Genomic DNA, 17,003 nt, shown 5'->3' with positions numbered 1-17,003 from the left:
AAGTTCCTGCAGTGGAAACGGCGCTAATACCACCACTGAGGTGCCTTTCAGTAAGGCCCCGAACCCCAGACGCTCCAGTTGAGCTGCTCAGTGGCCGACATATCAGACATATCAGACATATCAGTATGGAGTTGTAGTGGGCAGCCTCCAGGTATGAATGTGTAACTGTGTGACTGTGATCATGGATGTATTATAAGAGCTGGATACTGGACCATTGTGTTTTTTCCCCCCTTCGGCCCACAGGCAGTACATTGTGATGACGTCACTGATTTTTAAATTGCTTTACACGGCTCAACCAAAGTTTTAAAAATATAAATCCTCCAAAGGATCAAAAAATCATAATAGAAAGAGTCATAATTTAACTTGTTTGCAGTTGGAGGTGTCCTGTTACAGTTTTACAGATGTCTCTTTTACAGTGGTGGTCAATGGGGAAAATGCTTTTTGGGTCTCTGGGGGATTTTTCAGTGACCACCAGGAGAAATTTGGCAACAAGACTAAACAGCAGCACCATATCCAGCTCTTATAATACATTCATGGGAATTTCTGAAAAAAAGAGCATTGCTCCCAGAGGAGCTCCCCTAAATAAATAAAGGTTTAGAAAAACCTGCTCATCATGATACGGCTGATTAAGTTACCAACTCTCTGGTAAACATTAATGGAGCACGTAGCAGCTAAAGAGCCAGATATTTCCTTCAGGAGTTGGTGGACACCAGACTAGAGAGCCAAAAAAGGAGTGGATATTGGACTTACATATTGGACTTCTGCTGTTTTAAATTAATACTGATGTTAGAGTAGATGTGTAAATATCCAACTGTTTGCGAATGTCAGCGTTGTGTTTTCACCTCGTTTCTACTGTCTCCAAGTAGCCAAAAAAATAGATTATTTAAAATGATATCGTCTGTCTGTCATTGTGGTGGACGAGACATGAAGGCATTAATGATGTTTTACAGACCAATAAAGTTTTACAGTTATACAGATCGACAAAGCGCATACTGCATCCCCTCCTAAAACTACAGGTACAGATAAAGTGACAGAAGAAACTGCATTAAGAAATTAAAGAAAAGATAGTTTCAGAGAGAAGTTAAAACCCTCCATACTTTCTTGCCTCTACATCCCTGGCATCATACTGCATAAAGTGGGCATGATTGTTGGATATTCAGTTTGAGAAAGATACAAAAATTGTTGACCGCAGCCTTAATTCTTTTGGCTCGATATAACCTAGACACCTAAAATCCCTTTTCAGCCACATTTACCCCAATTTCAAACAGAACTTCCAGTCGAAGTGGTCGTCATGAACATATGATTTTCTTTAAATGTAAACTGCTACTCAGTGGATCTTTTAAAGTGGTAGTCCCTCTATAATACAGAGGTGGCTATCACTGCTTACGCTAACTACCCAGTTCTTCTTTAGGTTATTCAAAACTGCCAGAAAGCTGCTATGCATCATTTCCTGCACGTCAGAATGATTTTTAAAGAAAAGGAGCTGCCAGACAGCAGGAGCTTAGAACAGCAAATGGAAAAGCTTTCAGGAACGGGATATAGATTGAGTCACTACTGTGTAATGTCAATCAGTGATAGCAAAGAAGACATTTATTTATGTGAAAATGCCACAGATTTTTACTTGAGGTTTTGGTCCTCTGCCTTGAAACCACAGTGGAGCGAATGACAAAACACACAAACAGCTCTGCTGAAACATCTATCCCAGTCTTTCCACATTCTTCACATTAACCAGTTTATTTCACAGATACAGATTTGGGGGCCAAAGAAAATCTGTGCAAATTTGGGGCTCGGTGGTTCAGCAAAAATCTTTTCAAATCACCCGAACCTTCCTGCTGAGCAAGCTACTGAAGCTGTGGCTCAATTCAGGTGCTGGACCCTCCAAAGTCCACATGTCTAGACCAAATATGTCATAACAGGGAGGACATTTGGCTTCTAAGTCTCCAGCTGTGATTGAGAAGAAGCTTTTTTTGCCCTAACATGGCTTTGTGTCTTTTCCAGGCTGCAGGATTTTCTTCCAGCTGATGACCTCCACAGGTGGAGTCTTTGGTTGTAATTAAAACTGCAGACTGTTTGCACATTATTGGCCATCGCTGCTTAATTCCTCGTGCACCAGTTAGTTGTTTAGTTTGGAGCGTTCGAGCGATCCTCGTTGAGTTGTAAAAAGCCGGGAAATATATCGTAACCACACCGTTTTCACCAGGTATTTACATTCATGCGGTCATCAGTTACTTGTAAATCCCTCACGTGAAGTGGACCAATGAAAAGGCCGCTGCAGGAAGCATAAGCTCCACACTTGGAGCATGTTGTTAATCACAGCGTCTTCCAGAGGAATGAAGACCAATTCACAGGGACCAGATCTCAACCTGTTTCAACAATTATGGCCATGTTAGAAAGGGCTCTGCACCATAAATCAAACTCCAAATGAGGGAATATTGCTGTTCATGCCTCCAGTAGAGATCCAGAAACTTGGACAATCTCTAAAAAAGGACTGAAGCTGTTCTGGAGCTTCATGGTTGGAAAAACACATGTCTGAAATACTTTATGTTGGTTTTCCTTCAGTTGTTCAAATTGAATCTTGTGACATTTAGTCTGGAGAGTAACTTGGATTTTACCTCATTTGTACGCCACTTTGGACAAAAGTATGTCAGCCAAATGAAGAAATATAAAAGTGAAAAATTGAAGTGAAATGTCAGGGCTTAAACTTTAAACTCTGGTCACAGATTATCGCCGGCATTTACGCTTTGTCGGCTGCTTCAGAGCAACTTTGTGGTGATAAATGTGGATAAATCGTTGAGTTTATGAGTCAAAGAAAAAGCTCCTTAACAGTCTAACTGTCTAACTTTTGAAGGAGGAATTGAAAGACATGTCTTCATGGGCGGCTGCACAGCCTCTCCCAGCTCCAGTGGCGCTGCCTTGACCTCTGACCCCGCTGTGGAAGGGGTTTCCCCACATTTACGAAGCAGCTCAGAGCTCTTATGTAAATCCAGCCGCTGTGCTTGCAGAGCTCTTGGCAGTGCCAGTCTGCTTTGGTTAGCCTGGCTTTCCCTGCAGGGCGTAATGATAGGCTGCAAACCACACTGACACCCTGAACAGACCACTGTGTGTGTATGTGTGTGTGTGTGTTTATGTGTGTGATCCCTTAAGCGTGTCCTTTTAATACAGTCTGGAACACTCCACCGACGGCCTTAATCTGTCTGAACCAGGAGTCGTGGACTTGAGCGAACACACCCTGACGCACACTGGTGGGCACACACACACACACTAACACACACACTAATACACACACGCACAATTTCTGGCGCCCCTGTCATCAGTGCTTGGCAGCGGCTGCACACAGAGGGCACATTAACACACACCAGACACTTCAAGCCTCAGACACAGAGCGCCATGCCTGTGTGTGTGTTTGTGTGTGTGTGTGTGTGTGTGTGTGTGTGCGTTATGTCCTAGTTAAACGCCACGTGCTGCCCTTTTCCATGCCATGCTGCCACTTTGGAAAAATGAGGAATTCCATAGTTTTCTCCCCTCGTTGTGTGTGTGTGTGCGTTTGTGTTTATAAGTGTGTCTCTCAGTCTGTGGGAAGTAGGAGAAAGGGGATTCTACACCAACCCGGTGCCATAAGAGCACTTTTGTTCTACATTTATGTCTACACACATACACACTCGCGCACACACACACACAAAGGAAAAAGTGGTGCATGCGTCACAAGTGTGTTTTAAGCTCCGAGTGTTCCTCGGAGGGTTGAAGGTTGCAGGGCGGGGACGGGTCGGGCTGAAATGTGTGTTTTTATGTGTGTATGTGTGTGAGGGGGCAGTCTGGTAGTTTGATCTGTCCCCTCGGTATTCCCCATCTTTGTAGTCGTTGTTTCCTCGTTGCGTCAGGGCCAGCGGGCTGCTGTCAATACCCACACACACACACTCTTAGAAACACACACACACACACACACACACACTTGGACACACTCTTAGACACACACACAGTTTTTGTTTCTGTGAGAAAATACTCAAAAATGCTTAAATAGGCTGCTTGACGTTGCCAATGTGAAAAGACTTTTACTAGATTTGATGGATGACGCCGTTTCATACTTGAGAAAATAAGCCTTGATAAAAACACATAACAGGGGTTTCATTCAAAGATGTTATATGTATCCCTCCCCAAAAAATCATATTGTATAAATCAAAGTGACTCGTGTCCAAAACCTCAAAAAGCCATCAGTCAAAAAATTTCAAAAACAAAGATATTTTATGCTGCAAAACAGAACGACATTGTAAGCGCCCGACCTCAGGATGACTCATCGCTGTAATAGTAAGACTTTACGGCCTTTACTTTCATGCCAGCAGTCATTTTGTAATACTGGGATTTCTTTTTTTTTTTTTCTCAAATGATGTATGCTTCATTTTGGAATGAAACTCTTGATGTGTTATGAGGGAAAAGTATTAAGAAATGTGTTGAAAAGCTACTTATAATGTATTTAATCTTGTTATTGTAGCGTGTGGTTTGCATTTTGTCAGCGTTGTGTGCGTCTGCATTGAGTGACTGCTTAGTAATGTGATGAAACCTAATTATTGTCTGACCTTTCTTTTACTGTCGATGCGGACGCTAGATGTTACAGTGGGTAAGTCCGAGTTTACAGGAACATGATGATGACTGTTTCTATAAATGATGTCGAAGTGGAGAGTGTGTGTAATATTACAGGCTGGTAACTTTTTTAGGTTTCTATGCATGTGGATGATTGGATGAGTTACCATCAATATGTTCATTTATTCATTCATTATCTATTTCTATAGGGATGAAATAATGACACATACAGTACCACAGCATTTATATCCTGACCTAGTTTGCAATGTCTGTGTCTAAAATAGTTCATGAAATTAATAATTTATAAAGAACTGTGCTATAAAAGTATCATAATCACGTCATAATAAAAGGTTTCATGTAATTACGTCCATCAAAAGTTAAGCACCAAATTTATTTTACATATTTTATGCAGGAAGTTTTGAATGAGATATCGAGCAGGAAGTGTAGAGTCCTGTTCTCAATGGAAGTGGCCATTGGTATGATCTCCTCCGTGTCAATAGTCTATTTATTGTTAGCATGGAATAGATAAATGAGTGCATTGGTATTACTTGTGCAAAATGATGTGATTAATTTCAAATATGTTTCAAAATGGAGGAACTTTTATTTTGCTTCTCAGGTGATATATCAATCCTTCCCATGAAACTGGTTTAGGCACAAAAAAACACTTGGTTAAGGTTATGAAAAAGGTCATGTTTTGGGTTAATATGGTAAAAAAAGAAGCAAAAATGACCAGTTAATTCCAGAAGTGATGGTTGAAAATGTAAAGTAAAAATGCCCTTTTTTAAAAGCACTAAAATGCCTCAAAACATGGGGTTAAAATGCCCCATTTAATGGCACTAAAATGCCCAATCTGACGGTAAAGAATGTCCGGTTAGTGGTCGATAAGAGGTTCGGTGTTGTGATTAATTCTGCCCCACCTCCCCCAAAATAATGTCCCTTTTCTGTTAAAACGTAACTGTACTGTACAATATAATACTATACAATATAATACTGTACAATACTATACTATATGATACTTTACTGCCATATTTGATGCGATACAATTTGATACGATACAATACTACAACGAAAACCAGTCTGGACCAGAAACCTGCTGAGGACTGGTTCCATAACTGTAGCTGGTGCCTCTATCTACATACAGTAGTCCAATTTGCACATCATACAACACACTCTATCCTTAGACCCTCAATTCTAATGATTTAAAAACACAGCAATAAAACCATTTAATGGGGAAAATAAAGGGAAAAGCTCAGGAAGGAAGAGCAACAGAATGTCGACCTATTTTCCATGACAGACAGATATGCAATAAATAAAATGATGTTGATGTTGCAACATGCATCCAGGTAATAAATAACAAAATTAAGCTTAATTTGAACACTGTACACAAATAAATATGTTCATTATCTGCAGACAAGAAGCAGCCTGCTGAAGTTTTTACCCCATATGTCCCGGTCTATCGTTGCTATAAGAGGGGAAAATATAATGCATGTAGCAAATACAGTTTTTCTGTGGCTGCAGGATATTTAACAGAGAAGTGATGAAAAACAGGAATTCTTTTCATTCATGTATAAACATACATTAGCACATTTTTAAAAACATTTTTTAACCATAACGTGCTTCTTCTGATGTTGATTTTGCTTTCTACTTTGTGCCTGTTCTCATCTCAACGTTGCCTGTTTCCATTGCCTCAGAACGTCCATATACCATGACCTTAATGCCATGGAGCCACCAGAGGCAATTTTTACTTGTGTTGACGTGAGTTGGCTAACTCCATGTTACTATGCGATCATTGGAAAAATGAAAATGAAAAGCGTCTTTTGTTTTTTTTCTGTTGTTTTTTTTTCTGAGTCTGCACTGCTTTATATTGGCACTCACTACAGGGCTTTAATGTGCTTTAAGGGTCAAAGGTCATGACAGGAGTTCAGATATAAAAAAAACAAAACATGTTAATCTGTGAAATGCAGCCGCGGTTTCAGTAGCCACAGTAGTTTTAGTAGTAGTGAGAGAGGAGATGGTCTTTAAAGTAGTTTATTGGCCATTACAGGTCAGTCTGTGCAAAGATATTCAATGCAAATATTTAAAGAAGAACATAAAATGATAAAAACATACAGTTTGGACCCATGAATATAGGAGAAAAACACCAAATTTTAGCTTAAATCACACATGGTGTCCTGGGTCTTCTTCTTAAGGTTTAAATGCTTTTACTGCATTACGTCGCCCCATTTCAGCTTTCAAAAATCACGTTTCAGTGCTCTTGTCAACCTCCTGAATTTGTCACCAACAGGCAGAAGAGTTCATGGACTGGTGGAGTAAGTTTTACGCCTCGATTGGAGAGAAAAACAAGTGCGGGACGTACCTGGAGAGAGGCTTCGACACGCTGAAGGTAAGAGTGTGAAAGAAAGAAAGACTGAAGTAAAAGCTCTATTAAATCTTCTATGTCTGTGTAGAAATGACTGTAAAATGTGAGCGAAGGAGTGAATTTGATTTATTGTCATTATATTAGATGATTGATTAATGGACAGAAAATAATCAAGTACTTTTTAAAATAATCTATCTTCAATCAATTATCAAGTAAAACACAGCTTTAAAAGATTTTTGCTTGTGTACTAAACAGGTTTTATATTTACAAGTAATAATCAATGATGAGGTCACTGCAGGAAGGTAGAAAACATGGCATGATAGCTTATATATGGATGTTTTCAGTATTTTGACATAAAGCAACCGGATGGAAACCATACCAATTATATGTGGCACTTAATATCTCCCAAAATGCTTTACCCCATCACCACATAGACATCTCTCAGCTCTAGCTAGCACTAGCAGGCAGTGTGAAATGTACAATACTAGCTGGCGAGAATCTACCTCGCCAGGCTTCAAATTATACACTCATGTCCAAAGCATCAGTGGTTCAAACCAATCAGCGTCCAATGAGGATTCTTGCGTGATCTCATGATCTTTCAAATCCAGCTGTCTCACAAGGTAAGACGGACGGTTCACAGGTTAGCACAATGCTGGTTAATAGCACAATCTTTGGATATTGACTATTTTCTCCTCATTGGGATTCCAGCAGTTTCACTTCACGTTGATCTTCACATCAGCCCCCATAATCTCTTAAATCATCTCAGTCTATGTTCATTAGATGCTTTATTTTACCAGTAGCATCATCTTTGTGTAATTTCATAGTAAGTTTGTTGGGAGGAACTGTGTTTGGCCCTGCTGTACTTATAGGGAAAGTAGTTTTTTAACAACCAGGAACTGATATCATCAAGAAAGCAGTTAGAGTTGGGTAAAGTTCATTAGCTGATTTCTGGAGGAATTTCTTCTTTTTGTGTTCCTAGTAAAAAGACTGTTGAGGTTATATAAGATATTACATTTGGACGCATGCCAATTGACCACTTTGACGAAATTACTAGAAAGCTTCCTGAGAAATTCTAGTTACATATCAGAAATTATTGGAATACAATTGGAGCTGTAAAATAAATATTTACCTATTTATTTATTGGTTTATTGAATTAAAGTAATGTGTTTTTTCTACCCTTACATCCCTGCATGATGCTACTTGGAAAACTCATCTTCTGTAACTTAGCTGCCATTATTTTTGACATTTAATGACTAAATTATGAATCACTGACACTCTTTAACTGGTCTCTGTGGATACAGGTGTTTACGAGTTAAGGTTGCCAGATGCAAATCCAGGCCAAATTAAAGTTTATGTGTCTGTTGGTAAGAAATGAGAAGAAAAAGGAGAAGAAACATTGGTCAGAGGTGAAGAAGATTAAAAAACCAGGACAGAAAGATGGAAATCGAACAGAAAAACCCAAAGGAGATGGAAACAGTGCAGCCCTTTGTTCCATTTTCCTAAGATGTTTTACTTGTTGCCCCAAACTTCACCATTTAAATCACATTTTTGCCCTCGTGCCAGTTATCGTCATCCATCCGTCCCTCCGTCCTTCCCTCGTTTTCCCCTCTCTTCTCATGCCCCATGCTCGCCGTCCGGTGCCGTGACATTCCGACCGCTATACAAACGACTGCGATGACTCATCCGTGGTGAATTCGCTTCAGGAACGCCGCAGGGGGACGGATTCGTGGGGGGAAAAGTCTGCGCTCCGACGTTGGCGAGTCTGAAACGAGCGATCACGTCAGCCCTCGTCAACGTCTGTCTGTGTAGTCTCGTTCTTTTTTAGAAGTCTCGCCACGGTTCAGTCGCCGTCCCAGGAGCCCCTCCGCCGTCGCCCACGCTCCCCTCAACCCTTATCCCGATTCTCTCGGCCTAAACGCCGACCTTTTCTTCCATCGGGAGAAACACACGTCAGTTTTCTTGACTGATGCCCAAACAAATGACTAATCATGTCAGAATTTGGCCTTTTTTTTATTACTCTTAAATTAGAGCTCTAACATCTCCCTTGAAAGCCATTTCACATCAGTGCAGCAGCCTTAACTCTGTCCTTTCTACATACATGTAATACAGAGGCTGAAAAACTGACTTATTTGGTGCAAAGAAAAGTTTTGTGGTGGTGTGATCAATGTTGGAAGCATCAGTACAATAAATGGCCAATTTCCAAAGTCTATCTCATGGAAAAGTGTTTAAAAATGACCATCAAACTACCAGAAATGTACAAGTCCATTCCCTTCTTTTTCTTCAGATGAAAACATTAAGATCTGGCTAAAACTAAAAGGCGAACAATAAGAGCTTGCCCAATAGCCATTGACCCTTAAAAGGCTCTTTCCATTTTTCTGGTGGGTGTATTTCCCTCTTTCAGGAAGCCTATTAAATGGTTTCACCCGGCCAATGGAAACTCATCCAAGTCGTCTTTTTAGTTTTTGCGACATTTCAAAATGTTGCTCAAAATTCACTTGACAGTTGGATGGAAACTAGTGAAACGACCAATGAGCCGCTGATTCCATCGTCGCTTTGCCTTCGCTTCCACCCTCTCTTCCACGTACACCGTGCCTCCTTTTTTTATTTACCCCCCCCTCCCACCTTCCTTCCTCCTTCTCTTCTCTCCTCTGCTGCTCCTTTCTTCTCCTTTTGACAAACCGTCGAGTCAGATCTGCTACTGTCACAGGAAGATGAGCCACTGTTTCCAACCTTTCCAACCTGCTTTACCTTCCTTTCACCTCCTTGCCCACCACCTCCGCTCTCTCTCTCTCTTTTCATCCTCCTTCCTCCTCTCTTCCATCTGCCCTCTGACAGTCAGCTACGAGGCAGTTTTCCAGCCTCGCTTTGACCCAAAAGGAAACTCACTTTCTTAAAACCCTCACCTTTCCTCTCTCACCTCATTTTCTGTCACCTTTCTGTGTTCTGTTTCCATCTCCTCCCCCGCCGCCGCACAAGCTTTGCAGTTGCATCACCAGTTTTTTTTGCATTCTTGTTTGGCGCCATCATGGAGGTCAACTAGAAAACGAACTAAGGAAATAGCTAAATTCATAAAAACCAGCTGAAAAGGCCAAACTAATAATCTAAGTCAAAGTAAATTATGCTGAAAGGCAGATTTGTCTGCAAGTTACTGTGACACAGTTATTGCTTTAAACCTGGAATTTTAAGTATCTTAATCCATTAAATCCATTTTTTTGAGTAAGTACATACCTAAATACACAAATAAACATACATACACAACCATTTCTGACCCAATTGAATACAGTAGGGTAAATTTCAATGGTCGTGCTTTCATATTTTCTACCCTGCACTTTAATTTATACTATACTAATAATCTTGCCTTGCCTGTAGACTATAATTGCAGCTTTTTCTGCAGTTTTTGTACCCTGAACTTCAACTTCAACTTTATTTATATAGGACTTTAAACACAACATAGTTGATCCAAAGTGCTTCACACAGAGGAAGAACACACAGTTTTCGGGCAGCAATAGAGAAGGCCCCTGTCCCCGTAGCACTTAGTCTGAAGTACAAGGAAACGTCATTCTCACTCCGATCTGGGCGAACCCCAGCCATCAAGACGTTGAACAACCAGTGAAATCAGCGTTTTTTTTTGTTTGAAGCTGTACTTTTTTTCAGAGATTGAGATCATGCAACCGAGACTAAAAGCAGAAGTTCATGTTCATGTCAGGTAAAAAAAAAAAAGCTTCATGTCACAGCTGCAAATGAAACACGAGTCTTTATGCAGGTTGTGTTGACAGCTGTGTCATGTTGATCGCATAAGGAGGCATTATAAACTTGCTTCTACATATTAGATGAATATAAATGTAGTTTTTTAGATAATAAAGTCACCTTACACTAGTTACTGCTACATAACTGGGATTAGCACAGCCTGTACAAGAAGGGAAAGCTGCACCTTTATTCCGACTTACTGTTCTGTATAAATGATAATATAATAAGCTTAATTTATAGAGAAACTTTCATAACATAAAATGCAAAGTGGTTTACAAGTAAAGTGTTAAAACAAGGGACAAATATTTAAAATAAAAGGATAAATCACATTCTATAGAGATAATATAATATAATAATACACTTTATTTATATAGCACGTTTCTTAACAATGTTACAAGCTGCTTTACAGAAAGAAATAAAACCAAACATGGCAGATAAAAATGAGACAATGAGGAGCAAAGAGATAAAGACAGAGGCATTGAGCTGCATTGACGCTGTTAACGACGGCTTTATTGGTTTTTCAGTGTAAAAAAGCAAAAGAAGACTTTTCCTTCTTTCCCCCCTTCTTTCCTTCTTTCCTTCCGTCTATCCTTCTTCCCTCCCTCCTTCTGTCTTTCTTTCCTTCCTCTCTCTTTTCTCCCTTCCTTCTGTCCTTCCCTCCTCCCTCCCTCCTTCTTTCCTTCTTTCCTTCCTTCCTTCCTTTCCTTCCTATTTTCCTTTCTCCCTCCCTCCCTCCCTCCTTCTCTCTTTCTTTCCTCCTTCCTTCCTTTCTTCCTTCCTTCTTTCCTTCTTCCTCCTTCCATCCTTTCCTTCCTTCTTCCTCCTTTCCTTCATTCCTCCCTCTTTTCCTTCCTCCTTTCCTTCTTCCTCCCTCCCTCCTTTCCTTCCTTCTTCCTTCCTTCCTCCCTCTTTTCCTTCCTTCTTCCTCCCTTCCTTCCTTCCTCCCTCTTTTCCTTCCTTCTTCCTCCCTTCCTTCCTCCCTCTTTTCCTTCCTCCTTTCCTTCCTCCTTTCCTTCTTCCTCCCTCCCTCCTTTCCGTCCTCCTTCCTCCCTTCCTTCCTTCCTCCCTCTTTTCTTTCCTTCTTCCTCCCTTCCTTCCTCCCTGTTTTCCTTCCTTCTTACTCCCTTCTTTCCTTCATTCCTTCCTTCCTCCCTGTTTTCCTTCCTTCTTACTCCCTTCCTTCATTCCTTCCTTCCTTCCTTCCTTCCTCCCTCTTTTCATTCCTTCTTCCTTTCTTCCATCCTTCCTTCCTCCCTCCCTTCCTTCCTTCTTCCCACCTTCCTTCCTTGACTCGAGGACAACAGGAAGCTTAATGCCAGATCTTCTTTATAGCTATAATGCAGGATCTCTGTATAAAAGACCCTTTTTGACTCTTAGCTAACCACTATAGTGAAGCTTCCTTAAATTAATTACATGTATCATTTAAGTAATGACTTAAAAACTAGGTGAGGAAACAACTTTATTGAATTGAGCTACAGTCTTCTAGTACGTCAGGAGGTTGCATCTCATCACTGGAATCCCAATTTTCCCAGTTTTCTTTCCTGTTTTTCTTGAATCAACCTGCTTAATTTTCACCTCATCTCTTTCTTCCTCCTCTTCACTTTCTTTGGACTGTCCCTTTCAATCTCCTCTTGGGTAGAAAATCCTTGGATCACATCTTACCTCTTCACCCCTCTCCTTTCTCTCTTCCTTGACAGTAAAATTGGTTTGTTTTGCTTCGGTCACAAATACGCTGCTGTTTCCATCCTTCTTATGACTTCACCTTCACCTCTCTCCTTCCTTTTTTCACCTCCTCTTCACCTTTATCCGCTGGTTCTGGGTTTGGCGCGGGAGGATTTGGATTTGCTCGTACTCCAGTGAGCCAGTGTTTCCAGACTTGTCTTTCATCTCAACCTTCCTAAAAGCTTTTACACCTCTTTAACTTCCTGGAACTCTGCAGCACCTTTACACAGAGAGCATTTGATTGGTTGATTTTGTTGATCTCAAATTAACCCGCCTGTTGTCCTCGAGGCAGGAAGGGAGGAAGGAAGGAAGGGAGGGAGGGAGGAAGGAAGGAAGGAAGGAGATGAGGGAGGAAGGAAGGAAGGAAGGAAAGGAGGGAGGAAAGAAGGAAGGAAAGGAAGGGAGGAAGAAGGAAGTAAAGGAGGGAGGGAGGAAAGGTAAGAAGAAAGGGAAGGAGGAAAGAAGGACGGAGGAAGGGAGGAAGAAGGGAGGGAGGAAAGGAAAGAAGAAAGGGAGGGAGGAAAAAAGGAATGAGGGAGGGAGGGAGAAAGGAAGGGATTAAGGAAGGAAAGAAGGACAGGAAAGAAGGAAGGGAGGAAGGTAATGGGAGGAAAGAAAGACAGAAGGAGGGAGGAAAAAAGGAAGGAAAGAATGAAGGAAGGAAAGAAGGAGGAAGGGGGATGGAGGAAGGAAGGGAGGAAAGAGAGAGGAAGGAAAGAAAGAGAGAAGGAGGGAGGGAGGAAGGAAGGGACGAAAGAAGGAATAATCAAAACAGACGGGTCAGTTTGACCTGGGAAGACGACACGAAGGTTAAAAGAAAAACCCTCAGAGGAGCTCCGAAGGTAAAAAAGGTATTAAAACACCTTCAGTTTTTTCAGTTAGTTTTTTAATAAGATTAAGGTAGATTATTCTGTGATCCTTCCTTTTTTAACTCAAATGTAGTTGGAATGAAAGTATACATTTCAACTCATAAAACTGATGCAAAACTACAAATATCTCTTTTTCTTTTCCTCGTACAAAGCTGCGTTAAACTGACTCAAAGATTATCGAAACTATTAAAGACACTCACACCTGTTATGTTTTGTATAAGCCCATAACATGCAGGTTAACTAGTCAGGATAAAGCCTGGGATGAGTGTGTGATTTATAGGATATTGGCTTAAATAAAGCCGATCACATGCCAATCTATCTCTCTCGTTCTTTACTATATAACAATAATAATAATAATAATAATAATAACTTTATTTATAGAGCACCTTTTTAAAAAACAAAGTTCACAAAGTGCTTTGACAGACAAGGCAAGCAAAAGCATTACAATAAAAAAACAAGACATAACACAGAGAGAGGTAATAAAGACTGGCATTGACAAGATGAGAGTAGAGGACAATGGAATACAGTGGGAGATAATGAGAATATAAAAATATATAAAATAAATAAGATTAAATAAATGACAGTAGCAATAAGCAAAACGATCAAAACAAGCAGATGACATCACATAAAAGCTAGTCTGTAGAAATGAGTTATATATATTTTGTCCACCTCAACCTTCTGGTGGATGGTTTATGCTCTTAATTTAACAATTTCACCCTCATGCTCTGCTCTTGTCCTGTGTGCAGCCTGACTATAGATTGCTTTAATTTTATTTTAAGGTTTATTTTGCTCTAAGATATATGGATACACTATGAGTTTTGGCATCTCTGAGATCCAATAAATGTACTTTTTTTTGCCAAAAAAAACTTTCTTGCTCGTGCAGATATCATCCAGTTCATAAAACCTCAGCTGAAGGGTTACAGGGGTGCTACAGTACTAAACCTGAAGTAAATCAAACATGTTTTATCATCTTCTTCTTTAACCCTCCTGTTGTCCTTGAGTCAAGGTTGGAAGGGAGGAAGGGAGGGAGGGAGGAAGGGAGGAAGAAGGAAGGAAAGGAGGGAGGAAAGAAGGAAAGGAAGGGAGGAAGGAAAGAGGGAGGAAGGAAGGGAGGAAATGAAAGAAGGAAAGGAAGTAGGGAAGGACAGAGGAAAGAAGGAAGGGAGGAGGGAGGAAAAGAGGAAGGGAGGAAGGAAAGAAAGAAGGACAGAGGAAAGAAGGAAGGGAGGAAGGTACAGTAGGGGGAAGGAAAGAAAGAGAAGGAGGGAGGGAGGAAAGAAGGAAGGAGGGAAGGAAAGAAGGATGGAAGAAAGGGGGATGGAGGAAGGAAAGAGAGGAAGGAAAGAAAGAGAGACGGAGGGAGGGAGGAAAGAAGGAAGGAGGGAAGGAAAGAAAGAATGATGGAAGAAAGGGGGATGGAGGAAGGACAGACGGAAGGGAGGAAAGAAGGAACAGTCAAAACAGACGGGGTCAATTTGACCCGGGAGGACGACACGAAGGTTAAATGCTTTTCTTCAAACTTCCAGCTGATTGAATGCGGTTGTTTGAGAATGTAAATTGTTGAATTATATTTATCTCCACGGTTACTCAAGGGCTCCATAAAAAATTACACTGGGGCAAGCAACATCAAACTCCAGCTCTTAACTCTCTTAGCAGTATAGAAGACATCCAGCTAGCAGCTTCTTATCTTTAGCTGGTGTTAACCGTCATTTTCACCCATTAAAATGATACTCAGGTCATATCAGCTGACCGAAGATAGTTTAGTGAGTTATGAATCTTTCTCTAGTTCCAAAATTTCCAATCCGAGCGAGACGTCGCTTCTCTAACGTAATGCGTCAGGTCAGTTTCAGGAGCTGCATTCTCCAGTTAAACTTAATTTCCTATCAGATCAATATTTCTTATTTCTTATTATAATCTTAAATCCTTTTGAACCGGGGTCACAAGGTTACACCTGTTATTTCAATATGCCAGATACATATTAAATCAAGATCTTCTTCTTCTTCTATAAAGGCATTAGTATCAGACTTGGATGTATCACATATCAACTCTAAAACCCTGATGCTCTAATCCCCCCCCCCTTCTCTCTCTCTCTTTGTCCCCTCTCTCCCTTGGTACTGGGTTTGGTGTTCATGGAGTCAAATGAACGGCTGTTTCCAGACCTCTCTTTAGTTTACATCATCCCCCTTCATCACTCTCTCTCTCTCTCTCTCTTTCTCCTGTCCCCTCCCCCCCCCACTCATCCTCACCCTACTTTTCCAACTCTTTCACCCCCTCTCCGCCCAAAATGTTAAGACCACGTACCCTTCATTCCTCGTCGTCTTCCTCCTCCCTCTTTCTCCTCATCTCCCGCATCGCTCTTTCTGAACTAACCTCTTTGTTCCCTCTTTTTTTTTTTTTTTTTTTTTTTTTAATGACAGAGAAGTTACAAGAGATGGAAAGTATCTCATTGCTTTCATAAGCTTTCTCCTGCCCCCCTTTGACTCATTTTAATGAGCTTACTTTTAAGACCAGTATATCGTATTTGTACATATTTTACAAAAATGGGAGGGGGGGGGGGGGCATTTTTGCCTTTAGTCAACAGCTGATAGTGGAGAAGTAGACAGGAAACAAGGGGGAAAGACTAAAGAGGGAGATGACATGCAAGAAGGGACCCCAGTGGGTTTACTGTTCATACACCCACTGGCTAATTTTGGAGGGATTAAATAAAGACTAATTTAGGAACATTTTGGAAATATGTTTGTTTATGTTTCTTGCTGTGAGTCAGATGAGAAGATTCATAATAATCTGTTCTCTGTGGAGCTCAGTACAGACTTTGGTCTTTGACATCTTTAACCCTGAACTCTGAAACTTTCATATTATTCTTGCATACAGTTATATACAGTTATACATGTTATATATTTTTTATTTCGGTCAGTGACAAAAATATATTTTAAAATTGCCTTAAAAGCAGCATCAGGTTTGTTAAAATGTACATTTTGTAAATTTGTTGGTTTTATGTAATTTGAAATGAGCATCATTACTAAAAGTAAGACTGAATGTTTAGTAAATGTTTCCTGATCTCCATGGTTACCAGATTAAATGTAATATTTAGAACAATTGTATTCCATTACCTTTATTTAATATAAAAAGTTATAATGTAAGATCATGCCAAACTAGTTGATATGGTGTTTTATTGAGAATTTAGCGTTTCTATGGTTACACCACTTAGACATTTTTTGCCATAATCCTCTAATATATTCTCTCAAAATGGATTAAAAGCAGAAATTTGATGCTGGGTCCACAAAAAAAGAAGAATGTGTGCAAGTTATTCATACGTTTATTTCCACATTTTAACCCCTTTTTAAATTTGACTAAACCACATGGACACAAAATAAACGTCATTGACCCATTTACCACATAGCACAGAAGATGTTTCACCTCTATACAATCAATACATGTGTATATTTCTGAAGATTATTGTTATGTTATTCTGTGTAAGTCCACTGAAAGCCACTAAAGACAAGTCAACTTCCTTGTATGTGTAAACATTTGACCAATAAAAATGATTCTAATTTGGATATAAATGGAAAAAAATGTGATTAAAATATAAAAAGTGCCTTCATGTTCCATCAATATTCACTTTTATCACAATTAAAGTATAAAACTGGTGACTCTAAAAGCAACAGGCAACACGAATACAGTTTAAAAAAAAGTCTCAGTCATTTCCTAGAACAGCTGGACTCAAACAGAAG

The 17,003-nt window shown here is 40.1% G+C and overlaps 1 protein-coding gene across 1 annotated transcript in view; it reads left to right on the top strand.

Annotated features, from left to right (window-relative positions):
• The window catches only part of dysf (dysferlin, limb girdle muscular dystrophy 2B (autosomal recessive)), a 104,712-nt gene that overhangs the window by 63,735 nt on the left and 23,974 nt on the right, over positions 1-17,003 (top strand). The window contains exons 44-45 of the mRNA XM_062445408.1: positions 4,601-4,612; positions 6,860-6,958. Coding sequence (XP_062301392.1) covers positions 4,601-4,612; positions 6,860-6,958 — 111 coding nt within the window. The remainder of the gene's footprint in view (positions 1-4,600; positions 4,613-6,859; positions 6,959-17,003) is intronic.

The sequence above is a fragment of the Scomber scombrus genome, chromosome 23 (genome assembly GCF_963691925.1).
Source record: "Scomber scombrus chromosome 23, fScoSco1.1, whole genome shotgun sequence".
Taxonomy (NCBI): domain Eukaryota; kingdom Metazoa; phylum Chordata; class Actinopteri; order Scombriformes; family Scombridae; genus Scomber; species Scomber scombrus.
Note: the sequence above shows the minus strand (reverse complement) of the source record. Positions and strands in the feature narration are given on the sequence as shown.